The 25274-nt window shown below is 44.0% G+C and overlaps 1 protein-coding gene across 1 annotated transcript in view; it reads left to right on the forward strand.

Moving 5' to 3' along the window:
* The window catches only part of LOC309563624 (lysosomal acid lipase/cholesteryl ester hydrolase-like), a 66556-nt gene that overhangs the window by 35710 nt on the left and 5572 nt on the right, over window positions 1-25274 (forward strand). The window contains exons 4-8 of the mRNA XM_082268168.1: window positions 7579-7777; window positions 17543-17652; window positions 19213-19349; window positions 21259-21405; window positions 24193-24264. Coding sequence (XP_082124294.1) covers window positions 7579-7777; window positions 17543-17652; window positions 19213-19349; window positions 21259-21405; window positions 24193-24264 — 665 coding nt within the window. The remainder of the gene's footprint in view (window positions 1-7578; window positions 7778-17542; window positions 17653-19212; window positions 19350-21258; window positions 21406-24192; window positions 24265-25274) is intronic.

Here is a 25274-nt window from a genome sequence, read left to right on the forward strand (position 1 = left end):
CATCCAGAACACGAGTTCAGTTTTTTTGCTGGGATTGTGTAGTCGCAGTAAATTCTGATTTAGATTATGGTTTATATGAGGATTATACAAATGGGAACAGACTTGTTCTAGTTTTTTTTTTTTTTCATAGTACAAATTCTTTAAAGGGGTAGACCACTAAGAAACCATGTTTAAAATGTGGTTAGATGTCGGCAGAATGAATTGCCCACTGGATTCACACATCTTTTGAGGGCTCTTAAAGCGAGATCTCAGAGTTCCCCATTTTGTCTTTGCTCCCACTCTTTTTTTTGTTTTTCTATTGATAGTATAGACCATGGGTGTCCAACCTTTTGGCTTCTCTGGGCCACATTGAGTGTAGAGAAATTTTCTCGGGCCGCATATAAAATATATACTACAGTTAAGGTATATAAGTAATAAAACGTCGCCGCGCCCTTCCCGCATGCCCATCCAATGCAGCTTCACCAGTGCATGCCCAGCCAGTGCCCATCCAATGCAGCCTCACAAGTGCATGCTCATCCAATGCAGCCTCACAAGTGCATACCCATCCAATGCAGCCTGATCAGTGCCCATCCATTGTAGCCTCACCAGTGCATTCCCATCCAATGCAGCCTGATCAGTGCCCATCCAATGTAATGAAATACAAAAAAACTATCAGCGCAAACCTATTATATGTGATAAAATAACTCAACACCAATTCACTGTGCATAAATCAGGTGTGTGAACTTATAAATCAATAGTGGTGTCCGGCAGCATGCACCAATCGTGTTTCACAAATCACAATAAACTATAAATCATACAAAAATGTGATGCGCCAGAAATATAAAATCAAAAAGTGATGACAATAAATCATATCCAGTTCATAAGGCACATAGCAATGTGTGTGCTTCCAATAAAATGATATAAAGAGTGTCCCGTGTTCAGATGAAGAAAATCCAGTGATGAAAACAACTTGTAATCACCAATATAGTGAATCCCTCCACCAGGTGAATCAGCCTCTCACCTTTCTGAAGGACCCAAACGGGCCAGCAATCACATGTATCATTGATCAGACTTCCAGGAAAGAGCCACACTATATTGCACCTCACCAGTGCGTGCCCATCCAATGCAGTCTGCAATGAAGAGAGAGGAGAGCCGCTGGATTACACAGAGCAGGGATCTCCCGCTTACCCGGTGACCGCTATCATACGAAGTCCTGCCTCCTGGACCGGCTCCTATGATAGACGTCACCAATGTGCTGTCTATCATTGACAGAGGCTCCAAGGCAGCCTCTGCCTACAGTTAGTTAGAAGCCGATGTGGCCGTGCCCCCGACTCGACTTCCTTCCTCCCCAGCAAAAAAATAATAATTGTCAGGGGGCAGTGGGCCGCATTGCCTGTGGTTCTGGGCCACATGCGGCCCTCGGGCCGCAGGTTGGACATGCCTGGTATAGACAGTGCTGCAACAATCCTTAGACTCCTCTGCTAGCAGCAGTAGAAGTAGAGCTCATGGATGAAGCAGAGCTGGAAACTTTGGCAAGAAATTACTGGGTTCTGATGTGAAAGATAACAGAAACCAGTATGACTAAACCAGCCTTTCTCAAACTTTTCAACACAGAATAACTTTCTGGTCTCAGGGAACCCCTGATAAAAATTACTATATCTACAACTCATGATACATTAGTGAGATGGTCAGTGGAAAGAATGCTCCTTACACTTGTGGTCATTGGGAAGAATTACCCCCTTACAGATAGCAAAAAAGATCATTGGTGTCAGTGGGAACTTGTATGAGACACAGAATATGCTCATTGCTCAAGGAACCCCTAGCATCCTCTGGAGGAACCCTAGGGTTCCATGAAACCCTGGTTGAGAAACCAAGGACTAAACCCTATACTGTCTGTGACTACGGTTGAGGTATATCAGCTGAGTTGTGTCGTCATATTCAAACCTCATTAACAGGTAGAAATTGCTGGTTAAAAAAAACCTTCTCTAGGGTTTTAAATACTGTATCTCTTGATTAATTTCATGGTGACATTTTGTCGGTAATTTGTTTGGCAAGCTCTGACAAGCGGTACTAAAATGGAGTGCTGGGATTGTCCTTTGAGCTGGCAGAATACTTGTATTTTAGTACTTGAATTTTTTCAGACTTAGGTAATACTTGGGTTGTATAAGTGTATAAGGAGCATGAGTCACCTCAGTAGATAATTTCAAGCACCTTTTGAGAAATGGCCATCATGTTAATTACACATTAGTGCGCCCTCCCCAATCAGTGCCAAAATGGTGTTATCAGCCATGCATGTAAGTGTTCAAAGATTGAATTGTAGTTTGATTTTCTTTTTTTTTTAACAAATAAGTACTTTTTAATATCTGTGGATTCTTTTGGATTCCATACTGCTTTTCTTTTCACTGTAAATCATAAAGTCCATCACTCCTTTATCAGCTGTGTAGAGCAGACCTTTAAGCCTAGTACACACGGGCCGAATGTCGGGTGGCATCGGGCAGTTTCAAGGTCTGAAGATCAGCACTCTCAGCCAATGATTTATAGTGCTGACTGGAGTGTACTGGCGTGGGAGCCGCCCCCCTGTCAGAACGAAATAGCATGGCACGGAAGAACGGAACTAGCAGTGTGTACAAGGCTTTACATGTAGTGGGGCTGATTAAAGCTGAAAAGATGTTGACCAAAGCAATTGTGGAACTATTGCATGTAGCACCCTATCACATTTTTATCTTCTATTGTCTGGGAAAATCAAGCACAAAATCTGCAAGTTGACTATAAGGCTGGTACAGACATGCCAAATATTGGCCAGTATCGGCTGGTTCAAAAGAAACTGTCTGATATTTGGCCCATGTGTACAACAGCCTGTCAGACAGAAGCCAGTCTAAAGACCGGCTTTTATCGAACAGACATGCTGAAAAACCAGCATCCGATCAGCGATTGCATCCAATGCCTGTGAGCACTGACCACTGTATTCTGGCGGGGGCGGGGATGGGCAGTCATTGAGCTTTCATTTGCTTTTTTTTTGCTGTTTTTGTCCCCATTGGAGAATTCCCTTTTCACGGTGATAATGCAGTCACCAGGACAGGAAGTAAAGAGAAATTGGGGCATAACAAAAAAAAAAATTGAACTGGTATGGATGCTTACCTTTTCACTACTTCACAAAAACAACAAAAACAAAAAGAAACAAAAAAAAGAGCGAGTTTTGGCTCACTTTAGGTCTCTCTGTAAGTGGTGGCAAAATATTACATGTGTGTGTTACCATACTTTCTATGAAAAAAATCACCCATTACATGGATTTATAAGACAGACCTGAAAAGAACATGGTGCAAAAATAGTTAAAAATTGGAGACTGGTGAAATGCCCTCCCTGAAAACGTTTTCTCCAGCATTCTATCAACAGAAAATAATGATGCCAAGTAAACGTAGTGTAAATGTTTATCAAACATTCACAAGTAGAAATTGTCCACAACAGATGCATTGGGACTGCACTTGGCAGCCTTTCCCAACACATTGTCTTGTTTCTTATTGTAACGGATCAACCGGCACCCCGACTGGATACCTCCGTTTACGGATGCTCCTAGTGCTTCCTGAGGGCTCCAAGCACTTGACCAGACACCATAACCACCTCAGACCCCACAAACTGCCGCAGCTTGGTTGGGGTCTCGCCGTCTCCTACTTACCCTGGACCTACGATAAGGCTCCAGGTTCCAGTGGGTGAACCTCTCTTTCCCCAGAGAGTGAAGCAGGAACAAGCTCTTACAAGAGTTTAGGGATTTTTCAAGGGAGTATGAAGAGCATAGCAATCCCTTGTAGCAGATTCCCCCAATAAGAGACAGGACTCTAGATTGAGGGTGAAGTAGAACTCAACTGTTTATTCAAACACATGCACAAAGAGATATACACTGTGGGACAATCCCCCCCTCCCCCTTAGCAGCCAATCCACATACACATATACATCCCATATTAAGTTTATCTGAAGGCAGACAGAAACAATAGAACAATGGAATACAGGCACTTACCAATAACAAACCCCACCCCATCTCACTAACTAACAAGGGTCTATGAGACACTCCTGCAATATTCTAGCAATCTGAAAAGTCAAACCATTCATCTTCATCATTTCCTGAGAGATATTGCTGACAAATATTACTGTCCCATCTGAAGCCATCCAAACCATTCTCTCAGCGTCCCCCAAATATCTGTCCCTCACTCCCAGCGACGGTAAACACTGTCACAGTTATTATTTTAGGTTCACACCACTGCTTTGTGGTGGTGTAAACTGATAACAAATGCTGCATCCAGTACTTTTTTTACACTGCAAAGTGATACAGTACACCATAGTGCAACAGAGAATAGAAATTGTCATTGTCCTTTCGATACAGTTCAGGCAAAAAAAAGGTAAACGTTGCGCTGTGCCAAAAAGAATGCATCACACTGGCCTGTACTCGGTGCACTCCAATGGCTGTGCAGTGCAGTTATGGTGTGAACAAGCCTACATTTGATGAAAGCTATCTGCAAAATTATTTTTAGTGAACTAAGCGAACAACAGCTTTTGCAACTGCAAGACTTTTTTTAAATAAATGTTTCACAGAAAGAGAATTCCAAAATTCTGTTTCAGCTTTTTACAAATATGGGCAGTTGTGTTCATAGATAAAAGTATTCAGATTGTTCATAGCTTACACGGATGAGCTTACACGGTCCCTGAAGCCTATTTTCTTTTCTGTTTTATTGACCATTAGATATCTGTACATGGTAGATATCAGCATGTCCCTCATTTTCTGTCTTTTAGATATTATTGGTCGCCTTAAGATGCGATAAAACATTTCATATTATTAGGAGCTTAGTCAGATTTTGAACCAGTGAAGTGCTTGATTGTTGTACAGCAATTGACTATTCTTAGCACTCCAGAGTCCAGACATAACAGGAGCGCCCTCTAGTGCATCCATATCCTAATCTGATGTCCAGAGCCTACAAAGACATAGAAATGTCCACAGAAAAAGAGAAAGGGGAGAGAGACAAGAGAGACAATATGATGTAGTATGCAGTCAATATTTGTTAGCAGCAAAAAGAAAGATTAGGCGCATTCATTTAAAAAAAAGGTGTAATTTATGTCTGGTGGGCTGTGGAAAACCCTAAACCTACGGCGCACGCAAACTCACAATAGCGCCCACAGAGACAGAGACCATGTAGAGATGATCTAGGTCTCTCTTTTTGTTTTTTAGGGGGGATGCCCATGAAACAGTCCAGAGATTTCTTGTTATAGTGGGACTTAACACAAAAGGGGAAGTTTAACTCTTCCTCCTCCTCTGCCAATCTTTTTTGGGTGGGGGGAGTTGGTGCCTGGTTTTGACAGGTATCTGCTTCCACTTCTGGTCAGATCATCTAGGCAATCCTAGCTGAAGTTCTCCTACCCCATCCCTGCCCACAACCTACTGGTATACGTCACAGGTACGCTTTTGTGAATGATCTGTAGGGCGATTCACAAAGCGCAGTGGGTAACCGGCTGTGAAGCTACAAGGCGTCACAGCCAGCTGCCCACAGTCAACATTCCGACACCGGGGACTGAAGAAACTGGCCAGGGTCAGACACTGGATCCTTGGACAGGTGAGTGTCTATTTAATAAGTCAGTTTGTAGCTGCTAAATTTTAGTATTTAAAGAAAAGACTGAAGAACCAATTTAAGCAGAGGTACCCTTTTGGTGAGTAAATAAGCCGACAAAAATAAATTGCGGAGTGCTAGCATAAAAAAAATCCTGGTGGGACAGACTGGCCTTGATAAAAGGTAATATCTGTTGAATAACAAAGACACGTTTTGTGGCTGACATCACTTCCTCAGATCATAGGTGTAACATAGATTTAGGAAGCTGTGCACTAGTGATTGCTTGTCCAATCCAATCAAGCATCTGAGGGATGTGCTGGAAAAACAAGTCCAATTCATGGAGGCCCCACCTTGAAAATTACAGGTCTTAAAATATCTGCTACTGGTGGCTTGGTGCCCAATACCACAGCATACCTTCAAGAGGAACTGCAGTCTGCTCACATAATTTGTAATAAAAAAATATTTCCCATTCTGAAGCTTCCCTCCAACCACTTTGCATATTATTTTATATATACTATGATTCTGTACTTACCAGATATGCTGAAGAAATCTCTCTCCACTAAATCTGGCTGCAGCCATTTTAACTGTGGGCATTTTGAAGCTGCTGCCTGTTCACTTCCTGGAGTTACGCAGACACAAAAAGCTTTGAAGCTATCCTATGATTCATCCCTCCTCCCTTGCTGGCAAATTCTCACGAGAGTTAGAGAGAGATGTGCATGATGTCATTAGCCTAAGCTAATTACCAGACAAGAAAGAGGAAGTGGGCTGTATAAGTTATTTACTGGCAGAAAAAAAAATGTTTTACTATCCAGAGTAAAACAACAAGGGCAGAAGATTTAGTAGATGGAAAGATGAAAAAAATGACTGAAGAGCCACTTTGAGAGGTCTAGTGGAGTCCATGGCTCGATGGGTCAGGACTGTTTTGGTGGCAAAAGGGGGACCTACGTAATACTAGATTCGTGGTCATAATGTTCTGTATATATTACCTTTTAATAATATAGTCCTAGAGGTTCCCCAGTTGTGAAACCAGTATAAGCACTTCAAACACCTAACAGATAAATTGATGAAAACAGATATTTATTATGAATCATCAATAAAAGACAAGAAACATGCAATATACTGTACATGATTTGGACAACTGAAAAAAAGCCAACTGAAACGATGATGATACAATCTGGTATCCTCCATCCAACACGTTTCAGAGACTATATGGCTCCTTTGTCAGGGGTATAAGAGGTAACCTTGTCCATAATATAATACATATGTCAGAAAAAGTATAAATTCAAAGTGGATACATATCACAGTTGGTAGATCTCACACTTGCAGTCGTTCATTGGTGCATCAAAGAACATTCCATTTTTGGTGTAAAAAGTCTCAGAACTTTCTGCCCAACCTTAGAGGTAACGTATGTTGTACTGGATAGAAGAGCCAATCATAAAGAGGAGCATCCAAAAGGTGCTACACTCAACTTGGAAATACCTGGGAGCACTGAGTCCTGGCAAACAGGGCCCTAAAATTGAAGACAGTATTGTATAGTATTTATATCCTAGAGTCGTGATGGCGAACCTTGGCACCCCAGATGTTTTGGAACTACATTTTCCATGATGCTGAACTATACTGCAAAGTGCATGAGCATCATGGGAAATGTAGTTCCAAAACATCTGGGGTGCCGAGGTTCGCCATCACTGAAATCTAGCAAGTGTATATAAAAACATATAAAAATTTGAATGTAGTCAAGTCAAAATATATAAATATATTACCTTTTATCAAAGTCATTCTGTCCCTCCAGGATTTCATCTATGTCAGCACCCTACAGTTTTATGAATTCACACACGGGAAGGGAGACTCTGATAACAAGAAATCCATGGGCTTTTTAGACCTCATCTTGTAGCCCCCTAGTTCACATGTCTACTGAAACGGTGTAGAGCTACACTTGAAAATGTATTTGTGAAAGTATAGCACTGCATGTTTATTACTTCTGTTCTGATTTTTGACTCTCTCTCACTAGATGGAAGACCAGTGGTGTTCTTACAGCATGGATTGCTCGCAGATGGCAGTAACTGGGTCACCAATCTGGAAAATAATAGTTTGGGATTCATCCTGGCTGATGCAGGCTACGATGTGTGGATGGGGAATAGCCGAGGGAACACTTGGTCCAGGAAACACAAGACTCTGTCACCTGATGAGGATGAATTTTGGGCTTTTAGGTAAGGCAGGCTGTATATTGAGAGCTTGAAACATACAATTCTATGCAGTGCTCTTCCTATTTAATTAGTAATCATTTGTTTACGGTTCCAACTGAGCTTACAGAGGGATTTGGGTACTGCATAAGGTACAGCTGTAAGTAGATTCTGGAATGACAACTATGTACCTTGGCATGTACCAATTTATCTGCAGTAGACCCTTTAATGGGTAACTTTATTGTTTAAATATTTTGTATATATACTGTACTTCTCTGTGAATTGCTAGGTTTTAAATAGTTAAAAACTGGACTGTTCGGCTGACTCTATAGAGAACAAAAAACGGCAAGCAATGCTCCACTGACCGGTATCGCTGGTGACAAACAAGCCATTTCTGAACTGCAGGAGAGTGTATAGAGTGCACAAGGTGGAGGTGCTTGATTTCACACAAGGAGACCTTTCAAGCTATTGGAAAGCCGAATCCTTAAAGTAATACTAAACACACACTGTTTAACCTTTTGCCCGCTGGACACTTAGACCCCCTTCCTGCCCAGGCCAATTCTCAGCTTTCAGCACTGTCGCACTTTGAATGACAATTGCGCAGTCATGCAAGACTACCCAAATGAGATTTTTATCATTACAAATATAGCTTTCTTTTTGTGGGGTTTTTATTTTCTGCTGAAAAAACAAAAAAATACCGAAAACTTTGCAAAAAAAACAAAACAGTTTTTATAATTTGTTATAAAATTTTGCAAACAGGTAATTTTTCTCCTTCATTGATGTGCACTGAAAGGCTGCACTGATGGGTGGTACTGATGGGCACTGGTAGGTGACATTGAAGGGCACTGATAGGTGGCACTCATGGGCACCGATGGGTACTAATAGGTGGCACTGATTGGCAATGATTGGCACTGGTAGGTGACACTGATGGGCAGCACTGATGATGTGTGCACTGGTAGGTGGCACTGGTGGGCACAGATACTCCTCTCCTCTTCGGGACCGATATCCCTCTTACAGCAGCGGCGATCAGCTTTTTTCTCTCCTCAAGCTGATAGCGTGAGGAGAAAAAAAAAGCTGATCTCCGACTGCTGTTTACATTATGTGATCAGCTGTCATTGGCTGACAGCTGATCACGTGGTAAGGGGCCGGGGCCGATCTCTGATCAGCCGAGTCTCATGGTCTCACTGATAACAGAGCAAGCCGCGCACGCTCCGCAGGAAATGCGCAGGGAGTGCGCAGGGAACTCATGCGCGGGAGGACGTACATTGACGCCCTCCCGGCAATTAAGGTCCGCGCTGTAGCCGGATTTAGGCTATAGCGTGGACAGGAAGAGGTTAATTTACATTTCTATTTCTGTATTCATTTCTATTTCTGTATTTGGATGATGGCACTGTAATTATTTTAAATGAAAAAAATACATCTTAGTACCTATTTCCTAGTCCATATACAGCTGTCACATGACCAGCTCTTTCCTAGCCCAGGGAAACATAGGCGGGAGGAGCCTCTAGTCCTCTGCTGCTGGTCACATGGTCAAAAAAAAACAGCCTTTGGAATATAGAGTAAAATGAATATCAATAAACTGTATGTGAAATCAAATCTTTATTATTTTGTAGAAATAACATGACGTGGGCGGGTATTCTGCCAGTCATGGGCTGTGTCATGCCCCTCCAGCGTGCCTTATCCTGCCTCCATTGTGTTTAGCTGGTTAGTGGGCATGGAGGAGGGAGTGTCATTTACCACTGTGTATATGGTCACATGTTTGACTCAATAGTCACATGGGCTGCTCAGATGTGATAGGGAGGGAAACGCTCAGTATAGAAACTCGCTGAAAACTGAGCATGTGCAGAGCTGCCACCACAAAATCCCTAGCTGAATTGGGGACATGGACAGAAGGTGGAGCTAGAGAGCAGCAGGATCAACCAGGTTTTCTGCAGAATACAGAAAAGGAATATCAGAGTAACTGAGTGATTATGTACAGCATGTAATACAGAATTTATTGATAGGTTTTGATGATGTAGGTTTAGTGACACTTCAAGTCCCAATCCATTGCTAAAAGTGAAGGATTATGTGTACCGCTGTGGGCATTGGCTGGGGACCACGCTTGACTAGTTTTGTTGTTTGTTACCTTCAGATAATCTATAAATTGCAAGGATCTTGGAAAATGCTTTTTTTTTTCTTTGCAAATTTATATGTTTCTGCTCTAAAGAAATTAATACGCTGTTGAAACAGTCAGCCGCTGTATAATTCGTTGTCTTTAGGTTTCTACATTAGTTCTGCCGCAAGGGTGTCATACTGGGAATTAAAGATCTACCATTGACGTCATTCTGTGAATGAAGTCTTGTGTGTTGGCAGTGATTCATGGAAAGTGTAGGGACTCTTTTCTTCTTCCAAACACTTTACAGGTGTAGAGGATGTAAGCCTGACTTGCTCCCACAACATCTGCTGAGCACAGTTGTATCAATTCGTTACATGCTACTGCTACGTGGTATCTAGAGCTGGCAATATAAGAATAACAACAGTGATGTACAATAACCTGTGAAAACCAATAAAGCACTATGTGTATTTAGCAGAACTCTGTTTTTGCTTGTGGAAAAAAATGAAATGGAGGTTTGACTGAAAAAAGAAAAGGTTAAATTGTACCTAAACCCATTTATAAAATTTGATAGTTTTGCATCTTACTGCATGGGCGTCCGCAGGTAGGGGCAAGGGGGAGAAAATGCACCGCTCACGTGACCCATGGGCTCTCTCCTCTCCCCATCTGATAGCTGCCTGTAGCGGGTGGGGCCAAGGATTCCTCACTGTCGTCAGTCGGGAGGGGAGGAGGAGAGAAGGGGAGAGGCGGCGGGTCATGTGAGCGCTCTGAGAACTTGTAAAAAATCGCTTATTTTTATAAAACACAGACACAGGGGCACACAGTAAGACCTCTGCCCCCCCCTATAGCAGTGTCCTCTGCCCCTCATTACATTACCCCCCACATAGTAGTGTCCTCTGCCCCCCATAGCAGTGTCCTCTGCCTCTGTTTACATCACCCACACAGTAGGGACCTCTGCCCCCCTTCCCCCCACAATAGTGTCCTTTGCCCCTCCCCCCTACCCCACAATAGGGCCCTTTTCCCCTCATAGCCGTTTCCTCTGCACCCCACAGGGGTGGTCTCTGCCCCACTTAGTTGTATTATCTGCCCGTTCAGGTTGCCCCTCCCCCCCCCGCCTTCACACACACACAGCAGTGTCTTAGCTCCTAGCTTCACTCTCCTACCTTACACAGTTGTACAGCAGAGGAGAGAGCAGAAGGTAGCACAATTCTGGAAGCAGGACCAATCATTGCTGATTAACTCAAAAATAGCTTCAGTTCCCGCCCTCGGTCCTGAACTGTGCTACCTCCTGCTTTCTGCTCTTTTGTAAGGTTGAGAGCGGCGGAGGCTGGGGCGAAGTTCCGGCACCTAAGTAGCGGGACTGCTGCTGTCTGGACAGAACAGTGACCTTGACAGTGATCCGTCATTTAGTAATCCCTGGAGTAGATGGTTGGCAAAGCAGGCACATCTCCCTGCCCCCAGTCGATAGGTAGATTGCGATCAACGATTTGCAAACCCCTGCACAAGGTCATATCTGCCCCAGTGGCCCATTCTTAGGAAGGTGGTAATTGCCGCTCTTAATAGGCACCCTTCGCATTCTTCCCACCCTTATTTTTTGCCTTGCTGTAGAGCTTCTGCTTGTATTTGTAGTGTCCTATTCAACAACCTAATCATGGTTGTACGAGGACTTTTCTCTATCGTTTATTGACGGACGCAGTTCTCTCTGATTCATATCAGTAGGGTAACACTGCCCCCTACAGGAGTAGGACACTAGGCAGAAAAAAGTTCTGGCTACGCCTATAGTTAGTCCCGCAGGGTACACCCTCTCTCTTCCTGCATAGGATGCCAGTTTTAATCTGCCTAGTCAGGAGTAAGGACCTAGTTCCTTGCTGGGATCTTTGGTCCTGGCATAGAAGTCATTTTTTTATGTAGATTTTTTTTTTTTAGCTAGTCATTTTTTCTCCGGATCGTTTTTCCTGTGAGATCTTCTAGCAATTTATGCTGGGCTGGCGACAGACTGGACCCCCTTATCCAGTGGTCACCCCAGTCTGACCATGGAGTGTGTGCTCCGCGCTGGGTCGGCCGCGACATAGTCCCACTGAACGGAGACTTGCCCAGCGTGTTAAACGTCTCCCCAGGACGCACATGACAGGGTCTAGGCTGATGTTGCAGCATTCCTATTTGGCCGACAGCCCCCATGCTCCGGTGGGGAGGGGTCCTGTCATGAGATGGCGCCCGCCTGTGTTCCCCCGGTATGGTGAGTAAACGTCCCCCCCCCCTTCCCTGGAGGATTTTGGGTTGGATGCAGGCCCTCTCTCTGGGATGGTTGGACCCTCACTCTCCAGGGTTCCCTCTGTCCTGTTGGGACCCCCCCCCCTCCTCTCCACCACCCCCCCAACCCCCCTTCCCCCCTCCCATGTGGGGGACTGTTTGGGCCTACCTGAGGCTGGGGCCTAGTGTGCAGGCCGCATGGGGGGGCCGGGGGAGTGTGCCGACCGATCCTGCGGGGAGGGGGGGCGCCTTGGTGTAGTTTTCTGGTGTGGATGGGCGTTTGGGGGGTCCCGATTACCGAGAGTCCCGCGATTGTTGTAGCCTCTGTCTGCTTCTATGGTGGTGGCCATCTTGGTACACCCCTTTTCGGCCATTTTGCGGTCGATTTTTTGCTGTGGAGGCGGGTGGGAGTGCCTGGAGGAGAGTGTGTCATGAGGGTGGTCTCTCCCTCTCTGTAGGGGTCTGGTAGCGCGCGCCTGACCTCCGGGGGGGCGCTGTAGCGCTGTGACATTTCTACCTCGCCTGCCGCGAAAGGTGCTGGTGGATGCACTGGCTGTTTCGGTGCGTGACACCCTGCAATTTGGGGTTCGCAGCAGCGGCTGCGCCTGGGGCGCAGGTGGCATCTGGCACTCACATGCCATCTGTAGCTGCTCTTTTTGCTGGCTGCTTGTGCAGGAGGGGACCGTCCTGAGACGTTCCCCTGGGGTGTCTAAGCGGCTGTTAGACGTTGCCCTTTTGGGGATCCTCTGGTACAGAGGACTGTCCCGCCTTTGGTGGACGGATGGTCTCTAGGTGACTGGGGCTACCGTTGTTCCAGTGGAGGAATCCCCATCCTTTAAGGACCTCGGGGATAGGATGGCGCGGGCTGTGGCCTGCGATCTGTACTCCCTGGCGTAGTCTGCACTGGAAACAGTGTTTATGTTTTCTTATGTGTATGGGTGGTTCCTGCGCTATCTGAGGTAGTGTGTGTTTCCTTCTTATTGCTGCACCACGATACTGGTACCAGGAACCAGTTAATACAGGGTTAAAACAATGTGGGTTTGTGGCGCGCTTCAGAAGTGAATTTTGGAGCAACTATTTGCACATTTTCAATTGGAATACGTATTTATTGGTTGTCTTTATTATTCTTTGAAGATTGAAAGCACTCAGCACTTTTAAATATGTTTAACACGGTATAGAGTTAATACAGATTGTTTATACATTTACTTACTCACGTCATCACGTTTATATTTGAAGTGGAAATATACCCCAGCCAAAAGAATATGTCATCTTAAAAAAACAGCACTTTATTTGGTTTAATAATTTAACATATATTTATCACACCATCTAATATTTTAACATTTCACTTCTGAAGCGCGCCATAAACCCACAGTGTTTATGTTTTCCCTTGCCATGCAGACTCTGCCTAATGGGGGGAGTTCCACCGCCGTGACTTGGTGTGGGGCATGTCCATCTTGCCCTGGGGGAGCTGTTGGACCAGCTGACGCAGGGGCTGCAATTTGTTTGCAAAGCTGCGCAGGTCGAGGCTCTCTTGTATGGGTCACCTTGTCGTTTTTGGCGGTGGTTGTCCAGCGTCTACTTGACCATAGTGTTGGTCTGCGGATCAAACTTCTACGACGGTCTTAATGGATCTCCCTGTTCAGGGGGATTGCCTGTTTGGCGCTGCCCTGAATGACATTATATAAGAGTCTCATGGGGGGAAGAGTGTTTTCTTCCACAGGCTAACAAGGGCAAGGGCCTTCGTCGCAGTCGGGGTTCATCCCTTTCGGTTCGCAAACAGTTTCTTCGTCCCTCGGGGACGGTCGATGTAGCGAAGTCCTTCCAGACTTCCGCGTGTTGTTCCAAACGACCCTGGTCTGTAGAACATGAGATTGTTTTTTTCCAGAACTGCGGACTAGGCCTACACAGCCTGAAGGTGCTTCCTTACCCATTTAGGGGGTGGGGGAAGGTCCTTGCCGGTCAAGGACCTGCGGCTGGCCCGGATCCCAGGCTGCTGGGTTCAGGAGGTCATGCGGTCTAGTTGCAAGATCGAGTCCCGATCCATTTATTTCCGGTAAGATTTCTTCCCTTCCAATGTACGGCTGTCCCCAGATCGCTTACTGGCACTCTGTGGGGCAGTTCAGGCTCTGGTTCAACAAGCTGGACCAACTGGTCCTTTGATGGTTCCGTGCAAATCAAAAATTCAAGTTGGTATCGGTTCGCACGGCGGTGGCTTCCCTGCATCAGGGGGATTCCTGGCCTCCATAGACATTAAGTGGCCTACCTTCACATCCTGTTCATGTTCTCCGTTTTTTGCCATGGGGAAGGATCTCTGTCGGTTTGTGGCATTGCCCTTGGGTCTCGCTTATGCTACTAGGGTTTTCACAAAGGTGTGGCTCCAGTCCTGGTGCGTGGAGTCTCCTACGGTGCTGACAAACAAATTTGGAAGTCACCACGAGAACTCTGGAGGAGTTCAGGTGGGTTCTGAACCTTCAGAAGTCATCCATGGTCCCTTCCATGAGACTGGACTATGTGGGCCTGACTTTGGACTCGCCCTCAGTCAGGGTGTTTTATCCCTCCGGGGAAAAAACTCTTGGAACTTCAGACTGCAGTTCATAGTCGTGCCTTCGGACTTGTATGCGAGTTCTGGGACTGATGGTGCCATCTTTAGAGACCCCAGAAGGTGATCCTTCTCAAATGGGACTAGAATCCAAACTCTCTGGACTTTCGGATCAGACTGAGCTGGCTGATCAGGGAGTCTTGAGCTGGAATCCTTCCTCCCCTTTTTCCTAAACACTTATTACCACGGATTCAAGCCTGTCTGGATAGGAAGGAGTCCTCGGCTGGTTCTCTGGTTCGGGAGTATGGTCCCTGGAGGATCCAGGTTACCGATCAATGTCCTGGGGCTGAGAGCAACCTGGCTTTGCAGGGTTCACTGGATCGGGCACCTGCAGCTGCCCGGTGCAGGTTCCATCGACTACGCCACGACCGTGGCTTATGACATTCACCAAGGGTGCACCAAGGGTGTCCTTGCGGCCTTGGAAGTGTCAATTCTTCGTTGGGCAGAGCGCCTTGTTCCAGCTCTCCGCTGTTCCCTTTTCAGGTGTGGAAACCTTGGCGGGCGGATTGCCTCAGTCGACAGACCTTGGATGCAGGGGAATGGTCCCTTCATCCGGAGGTGTTTCAGAAGTTGTGTCTTCATTGGGGGCACTCCAGACGTGAACCTGTTGGTGTCGCATCTACAAGATAGTGCTGCGGTTTGTTGCCCGCTCCTGGGACCCTCTGGTGGGTGCAGTGGTGCCACCATGGGTTCTGTCATGGGCAAGTACATTTGCTAAGTTCAACTTGAATGATGCCGTGGAGTTTAGCATGGTCAACTGTGCATGGCTGCCGTCGGCATGGTTGTGTGTGCGTGTTCACGGATGGGCCAAGTATCAGCTGCGGTCTGCCTTTCCTCCTCCCAAGTTGCTGCCATGAATTTTTCGCAGGATCGGGGCAGAAGGAATTCTGGTCTTTCTCGTGGCTCCGGACGGGCCTCGCCGAGCTTGGTGCACCAGCCTGGTCAGGCTAGCCTCATGCGCTCCTTGGAGAATTCCTCTCAGGGAGGAGTTATTGCCCCTGGGGCCCGTCTCCTGTCCGACTTTACGGTCACTGACTTTGCCGACTTGGCTGTTGAATGCCAGGTGCTGAAGGACGGGGGTTTGGCTGCTTTCAGTGATTCCCACCCTGCTTGAAGCATGGGAAGCGACTTCTAGGGTGATTTTTGTTCATCATAATGCGTGGGCTCCCCCTCACTCTTACTCGGTGGCCCAGATCTTGGCTTCCTTCAACGGGGAGTTGATCACAAGTTGGCCTTGAGTACTGTCATGGGTCAGGTTTCGGTTTTGGCAAATTTTCTTCCAAAGGCTGTTGGCTGCCTGCGCCCTGGTGCGTGACTTCTTCCAGGGGGTGCAACACTTGGTACTTCCGGTGCGACCTCCGTCACCCACTGGGGACCTTGATTTGGTGCAATCGGTTCTTTTAGACCCTCTGTTTGCGAGTATTCGAGGGTATCCCCTGCCTACCTTATTACAGAAGGTGGCCTTCTTGGTTGCTGTCACTCTGCGCGCAGGTGTCGGCACTGGCGACATTGTCCTGTCGTTCTCTCTATATGTTGATCATGGGGCCAAGTGGTACTTCGTCTGGATCCGTCCTTCCCTCCGAAGGTGGTTTCTGGTGTTCACTTGCACGGGGACATTGTATTCCCATCCTGTGTCCTGAGCCCTCACATCCTAAGGAATGTGCATTGCTTACTCTGTTTAGAGTGCGGGCACTCAAGGTGTACTTGGCAACTACTGAGTCTTTTCGTAAGTCATGCTCGCTCTCAATACTTACGGATGGCCCGTGAACGGGACTACCTGCGTCTGCTGCGTCTATTCCTGGATGGATCGGACAGACGGTGGTGCAGGTTTATTCAATTGAGGGTCAGGTCCTACCTTTTCCTGTTTCGGCACATTCTACTCGGGTGCCTAGTGCTTCCTGGGCTTTTCGCCTTGTAGGCATCTGTGCTCCAGGTTGAAAGACGGCTACCTGGTAGTCTGTTCACACCTTTAACACGTTTTTATAAGGTGGATGTGCTGGCATCTGCAGATGCCTCTTTTCGACCACAAGGTTTTTTGCTGGCTGCTGTTTGGAGGGCTTTTGACCTTCCTTGAGGGTGTTTACTGTTTGTTTCAGGTGGGCCTCATCTTTTGTTCTGATGAGTCCTATGTTGCCTGGTCAGCTATGTTTGGCCTTGGGGACTTGTTCTTTTCTGCTGTTCTCACCCCTCATTTTATGGCACAGCTTTGAGACGTCCCTACTGATATGAATCAGAGAGAACTGCGTCCGTCAATGAACGATAGAGAAAACTGGATTTTTGACTTACCATAAAATCCTTTTCTCTTTAGTTCATTGACGGACGCAGTTCCCGCCCCTCTATTTTGAGTTAGGTTGGTGTTACTTTTCTGACACTGCTTTGATACAAAACTGACATCCTTTGCAGGAAGAGAGAGGGTGTACCCTCCGGGACTGCCCATAAGCGTAGCCAGAACTTTTTTCTGCCTAGTGTCCTACTCCTGTAGGGGGCAGTATTACCCTACTGATATGAATCAGAGAGAACAAAAGATGAGGCCCACCATGTTTCAGAGGTGGGAAAAAAGCCCTAAACCCCCCCCCCCCCCCGTCTGCCCCCAGCCCTAACCTTGTCAGAACATGTAATGCTTTCTCACTTTATTAAAAATGTATTTTTGTCTGTGCCCCTATAAGAGTGATTTTTCATAACTTCCTATACTTATAGAAATTGCGAGGTAATCTCCCCAATTGGAACAAAGATGTAAGAGATGTATTTCTACCATTTTTTTCACCAGTTGATAGAATATATTATAGTTTTTCCTTTTTTTTAATGTGTTTTCTTGTGCTTTATAATGAATTTTCTTGTAATTTTCTTACAGCTATGATGAAATGGCCAAGTTAGATCTCCCTGCTGTTATCAACTTTATCTTAAAGAAAACTGGCCAGGAACAAATATACTACATTGGTCATTCTCAGGGCACCACTATAGGTATGCAAAACATTTTTTTTATCCCACAATTTTAAAAGAAATTGATACACATTTACAATCAGAATCTTTTACTAGGGAGCCTGGGTTACTTGTTACGCCCTTCAGTTTTCCGTGTTAAGCTAGCTTAGGTTTCCCTTGGTCAGCTGAACAAGAGGAATCAGTAGACTCCCCCCATCCATGCTAAACAGTGTGGATGGAGGGATCTCCACTGCCAGCTATTGTATTGAGACAGCTGCAGCACCTGAATACCCAAACAGTAACTACATCTGATCTTGTGCAGTAACTGTTCATCTGCATTTTTCAACCCAGCTCCTTTGATTTTGAAATACATCTTTTGTTGAACTGGGTGGTGCCAACAGGTTTACCCATGGCTCAAATTTTAACCATTCAGGAGGAATTAGCCAATATTTGAATCTTGTATAGCCAACTTTAAAAAACGTTGGATACGCTGGTTTATCATCCAAACTTACTCCCTGACATGCTAGGGTAAGAGGGTATCTCCCATTGAGCCTTTACAGTCCAGGGTTCCCAACCACACCCAAAATATGTTGTAAAAAGGTATATATCATTCATCATACAACTCTGTCTCTTCCTCTCCATTTCCTCTTTCTGTAGAGGTCCCCCAAAGCTCTGTTCTTCGACTCCTTCTATTCCCTATATTCACCTCTTCTCTTGATCACTTGATAACCTCCTATGGCTTCCAATTCCAATACCATCTCTGTGCCATTGACACCCATAGCTATCCCTCTACTCATCACCTCACTCCATTTGGTCTTCTCTTGCATTATTAACTTACTAACTGACATATCATCATGGATTTTGCATTAGTTCCTCAAACTAAATCTTTCTAAAAACAAGCTTTTAATATTCTCAACCCCAAGTCCCCCCTCCCTCCCCTGCCTTCCTCCCCCTCCCCCGTGCTTCTTCCAGACCCATCTACCTTACCAACCACTCAGTGTCTGCCACCCCTCTCTGCCAATCCCTCCACTGTCTTCCGATTGCCAAGCGAATGAAATTCAAAATACTAACAACGTACAAAGCCATTCACAACTCTGTTCCCAGCTACATCACCAATCTTGTATCAAAATATCACCCAAACCATCCTCTCCACTGCTCCAAAGACCTCCTGCCCTCCAGCTCTTTTGTCTCCTCCTCCCATGGTCTTCTCCAGGTCTTCTCCAGGGCCTCTCCCATCCTCTGTAACTCTCCACCTCAATCTGCTTGGCTATCTTCTCTGTACACCTTTATGAGATCCCTGAAAACTCATCACTTCAGGGAACCTATCCTGCCCCCACCAAACAACTGAAATTGTATCTCTTCCATCAACTCCTTCCTCACAGGTATTACCTTTTCTACCATTTGTGCCCCTCTATTAGATTGTAATTTTGTATGAGCAGGGCCCTCCTAACCCTCTTGTATTGTATCTGTACTGTCTCCCCTTTATATTGTAAAGCACTTCACAAACTGTTGGCGCCATATAAATCCTGTATATTAATCATAATTGAACAGTTGTCATATCTCATGACTTTACTTTTTTTTTTTTTTTTTTAATCTTCTTAGCCTTTATTGCATTTTCAAGCATGCCTGAGCTTGCCAAGAAAATCAAAATGTTCTTTGGTCTTGCCCCTGTGGGTACCATCAAATTCTCCAGCAGCCCACTTGCAAAACTTGGTGTTTTCCCAGAATTTGTGATCAAGGTATGGTTGCTTATTTTGCAGTTATTGTGTATCTAAACAACACTTTAGAACGTCATTTTAAATATTTTCCTCTATCCTGTGCTCCATGTTTTTTTAAATATATGTATTACTGAACCATATCAGGGGTGTCCAACTTGTGGCCCACAGGCTGCATGCGCCTGCCCAACACAAAGTGGTAAACTTATTGAAAAATGTTGATTTTTTATTTATTTTTTTTTAAAAATGCATTTACACTTAGTGAACACGTGCAGCCGAAGAAAAATTTAAAAGTGTTTCTTTACTTGACTTCTTTTATAAGTTGTATCTTCCCAAAGAAAAAACAATACCCCACTCTTCGCAATCTCGTCTTATTCATGTCATCAGTTTTCGTCAGCACCTGTTTTAGTGAACAACTATTTTCAAGGATGAAGCACATGAAGGGCAAAATCGGAACCAAAACATCTGATGAGCGCCTTGAGAATTCATTGAGAATTGCAACTACATCCATCCAACCAGATATGGATACGTTCATTTATCAAAAACAGGGGCAAATATCACACTAGTTTTATGTTGCCCTTAAGTTGTATTACTCAGATAGGTACATTCTCTATATATCAGTTAACTTGTGATATTAACTTGTGATCTGCCCGACTTTTTCAGCTCATTGGCTATCCTCATTTTTAGTGTATTTTTATGTGTGGCCCAAGACAATTTCTCTTCTTCCAATGTGGCCTAGGAAGGTCAAAATGTTAGACACTCCTGTACTATATGTATTAATAAATAAAAGAAAATGACTAAATAATAAAAAAAATAATATACAGTGGCAAGAAAATGTGAATAAACTCATTATGGAATTAACAAATTTTCTGCAGTAATTTGCCATAAAATGTGAGCTGATCATCATTTAAGTCACAACAATAGACCAACCCAATGTGCTTAAGCTGATAACACACAACAAATTATTTTTATATTTCACATGACTTTATTGAACACACCCATTAACTACTTCCAATCTGTGCAAATTCTGACATTTCTCTCATACATGTAAATAATCAGCATTTTGTTTGCTAGAAAATTACTCAAAAGCACTAAACATTCTATATATTTTAAGCAGAGGTCCTGGAGAATAAAACTGTTTTTTGCAATTTTGTATGTTGCCTGATATTTGGGCAGCGGTTTATCAAATGCATTTTCCATGGTAAAAGGACACCTAAATTAGTTTTAGTGCACACAAACACAATATAATGCCCACTTTTTTGGTAAAACATAAAAGGCGATACGCTGAGTACATGGATACCAAACATGTCACGCTTTAAAATTGTGTACACCTGTCGAACCTTGCCAAACTACGTTACCTAAAAATCTTCGCAGATGACACCTTTAAAGCTTTTACATGTTGCCAGTTTAGAATTACCCAGGAGGTTTGGTGCTGGAATTATTGCTCTCACTCTAAAGTTTGTGATGATACCTCACATGTGCGGTGCCATGTGGTTCACATTTGCACGTGAGCACTGGGTAGCAGGGGTGCTTTAAAACATTTCAAAAATTATTTTATTATTTATTTCATTTATTTTTTTACACTGTACCTTTCTTTCTTTTTTTTTTTTCATTGCTATCACAGGGTAAGAACAACATCCTTTGTGATAGCATGGTCCAGGACAGGCTATGGAGGGATCTGGGGTCTAATAGCATCTGATCAAACCAAAATTGGCTTGATCGGATGCTGTACAAACTGGTAACGGCATGCAAACAACAAACTGAAACCGGAAGTGACAAAATCCTCTTTGCCTCCAGTTTCTTACATCACAGAGGGGAGGCTTGGGGGATCCCATTAAAGGCAGTGGTGGTGGTGGGGAGATTCCAAATCAGAATAGGTTTACTATTTTCAAAATGTATTTAAAGAAGACGTTTTCTTTTTTTTTTTTTTTAGGACCTGTTTGGGAATAGGGAATTTTTACCACAGTCGGAATTTATTAAGTGGCTTGCCATTCACTTTTGTACCCATGAACTGGTGGAACAGATATGTGGCAATGTTTTCTTTGTTCTGTGTGGATTTAATGAGAAGAACCTTAACATGGTAAGCAAGGCTTTAGTTTAGATAATTATGGTTTGTAAGTAATAAACATTATCCTTAGCATTGTCACACTTTCAAGTGTATTTCTACTTTTGCAGCCAGATTTAAGAAACTCTCACTATATGTTAGTTAAGTGTTCCCATTGTCCCAACATACCTAAAAATAATTAAAAATAAACTATTTATTTCTTACCTTTCTTTATATTTATTTGAATCAATTCTATACATAAGACTCTATAGGCAGCTTCGATTATTTAGAATACCTTGCTTGGTTATTGCCTGAATCATGGGGTTCTGCTCCCCTGTAACGCTCCTGCGTTTTACGTATGATGTGGATTTTCAGCTGCAGAAATATTCCACTTCAGTAGTCATGTAGAGAAACGCTGAGACACCATTCCCAACTCTCAATGACTCATCATGTGTGGATGATCTCAATTCAGCAAGTAAATACACACACTCAATAAGATGTTTCCTAGAGTGACTTATGTATATAGTAACACAGTGATGATAGGCTGAAGAGACAGGTTGGGTAGAGATGGTAGATGACAGACACTTGAAAGGAAATGTTCTTGAAAGTAAGATAGTAGCAGATGGGATGCAGATAGGTTTTAGCAATCATGTATGGTAGTAGATGACAGAGTAGCAGATGGACATACAAGAGAGATCAACCCAGTGCAAGAACAGGTGGTAGTAGGCTCAAGAGCTAGCAATCTTAGATAATGCAGATGTAGTAATAGTCCTTAGTATGCAGAGCTAGATAGTGTAAGCTTTAGTAAAAAGGTTATAGAGGTTTCCCCTGTGGGGTACTTATCACTAATAGCAATGTAGCAGAGGAGAGGTTCGGCAAGAGCGGATGATCCGGTAGCGGGATACAGGGATCAGCGCAGCGTGGTTCCGACAGCGAGGTATGCTTGCAAGCATGTGAGCTTCAAGACAGGTTAGCATCAAGGAACAAAGCAGTTTGAACGAACACATGTGAGTGAGAGCCGGCGATCTAAATAGCCATCCAGTCCGGCGCTCAGTGATGACAGCATCAGTCTTAAAGGTGTATGCGCACCTTACCAAAAGAGAATGGTGGGGCGCATACACTTATGAAAAAGCAATTAGGGTACCCAAGGTACCAGAACATTACATCCCCACAGCATCCTGAAGTTTTCCTTAATTTGGCATGGCTGTGGGAGGCTCCACCTGCACAGCCTCATCATTTAATCATTTATTCATTCACACAGATCCATGCATGGAAGACTACAAGTCAAGGCAGAGGGACTCGTAGATGTCAATGGAGCACAAATGTGGTGGTGTCACCATATTTGTAGTCCATTGATTACTTCCTACAGCCCCAAAACAGAAGTCTGTACCCCTATACAGGCCTGCGGCTGGGGGAATAGTCTGCAGGAGCTTGTGCGTTGCACCCATGCTCTAGGAAAATTATTCAATTCACATTTTTTTCTTTATTTAAATATGGGGGCTTTACTTAAAGTGGAACTTCACTCAGTCAACTTTACTATTTTTAATCCATATGCTGCTCACATTAGTGAATAGATAGTAAAGTATATAATATTTACTTGTTTTAAAAAAAATGTTTTAACATTTCTTTAGTTACTTCCTGGTATGTGGTCTAGGCAAATTGTTATACATCCCATGAGTCTTCAGGAGGGATTTTCTCAGCTAAGCAGACCCTCTTGTCTGCTTGCCTGAGCTAAGGGCAAATAGATTACAGGAAGTAAATGCTACATGAATCATCTGTTCTTACTCAAGATGGCCACAGCCAGAAATATTAGGGGGTGTTTCAAAGTGATTTTCCAGCAATAAAATGCACGGAGACATTGATAATTGGGAGAGTTTGCTTAGAATATTAAAAATGAATTAAATAGCATTTTTGTTTTGTGGTACTCAGATGCAGTGTAGTTCTGCTTTCATTTATTGCAAAAGGTGAAATATTAATTCAACATAAAATGTACTGCCCAAGTTTTAGACCTTTAACCCTTTGTAAGGACAGTTTGCACTTCCAGTTTACAACTGACAATGAGCTCTGCCAGCAAAGACAGCTATTTTGACTATACTTCTCCTATGAATCAAAGGAGTGCAGTTAATTCTGCACTTCCGTGACTCATTTTCAGCTAAAGATGCAAGTCAATGTAAAACTTTCTCTGTATATTTAGGGCTGGGATTAATTTTAGGTCAGAAGTTTAGTTCTTTTCAAAAAAAAAGCTTGCATTCTTTAAAAAAATAAAAATATTTTAAATACAGGTGTTTTTGTTCAAAAATTAGGCCTTTTAGAGCCGGTTCACACTACCACGACCAGAAAGTCGCCCCGTGACTTGAAGAGACTTGTTTAGAGACTTGTAAGAGACTTGTGCACTACTTTGAAGATACAGGTGACTTTGTCTGTGGGGAATGCCTGGCTAATCTCTTTCTTCTTCCTGGAAAGTCTGATAACAAGTCGCTTCAATTAAGATAAGGAGGCGACTCCCATTGAAGTATATGGGACAGTCGGATCACAGGTCGCCTCAAAGTAGTACAGGACCCTTTTCTGAAGTCGGAGCGACTTCAGTAGTGCCAATTGATTAACATTGCTTTTGTTATGTCAAGCGACCTGGGGCTACACAAGTCGCCTCACAAGTCGTGCTAGCGTGAATGGGCTCTTAAAATATTTTCTGTTTACTTTTTATTTGCAATTATTATTTTTTTTTTTTTACTTTTCCCATGAAAGCAAATACATGTTTACTTCTGAGCCATTTTCTTCTGCAAACCTAAATCATTTTCTTGGTAACCCATTTTTCTCCTACAGAGCAGAGTAAATGTGTACACCACCCATTGCCCATCAGGGACGTCCGTAAAGAATATGATCCATTGGGCGCAGGTACTGATTAGGTGTTCATTTTTACTGTATTGATTAATGAGGCTTGTAACCCTTAAAGTACCACTAACGGCACATCTTTTTTTGGGGGGGTTGGGGGGGAAATTCACACTAAAAGTGGAAGTAAAAGAAAATCCTAAATTTTGAGTGGTCACCAGAATAGGATTAGAGGGGAAACTATTAGTTGGGACTCTAGTTCTGGTGACAACTTGGGATTTCCTCTAAGGTTCTGTTTTGTCTATGGGATCGGAAAGGAAATCACACCCCTGGGAAACAGATGGGAAAATAAAGCTGAGAAAGGTTATAATCCTCCCTTACTCTGTCCAAAAGGAAAAAAAGTTTTACCCTCAGTTCTACTTTAACTGTCATCGAAAGGCTGTGTAGGTTAGAATCCTAGGTGGTATGCCACCCATCTGCATGCAATGATAGGCTCAAAAAAGCAATCACCTGTGTCTGTTCTGAGCTAGTCACAGAATAATATGCACCTTTTTGTATGGTAACAGGCCGCAACAGTTCTTATTGAACTACAATTGCCAACCGTGTATCTAAAATATAACAAAGTCCACAAAAGTTCAACAAGATCAGAGGATCAAACAAAAAATAGTCTTTAAGGGCTCCAATACACTAGCAGCAGCCCATGCCACCCTCCTGAAAAGTGATTTGCCATGAATCACTTTTTAGAGGGTGGTTGACAGGCGGCTGGGAGGTGATATGTTACCTCCTCAGTACTTGTTTTAACCCTGAAAAGCCCACACCATCACAACTGCATGCATTGCACACGCTTGCAGGGCAGTTGCGGCCCAGCTGTGTTCACTTGACATGAGGTGAAATTTTTGCCACAGCCGTAAAGCAAAGTATTGTGACATAGGTATAACCCCATCTGGCTGCTTTACTGAGTTAAAGGGAGTGGTTGGGAGGTGGTAAAACCATGGCTCAACCGCTGATGCTCAGTTTTTTCTTTTTTCTGTAATCCTGGGGGTTAAATGAGAGAAAATCAGTTAATTCCCTCATCT

The sequence above is a fragment of the Pelophylax lessonae genome, assembly GCF_965119305.1.
Source record: "Pelophylax lessonae genome assembly, chromosome: 9".
Taxonomy (NCBI): Eukaryota; Metazoa; Chordata; class Amphibia; order Anura; family Ranidae; genus Pelophylax; species Pelophylax lessonae.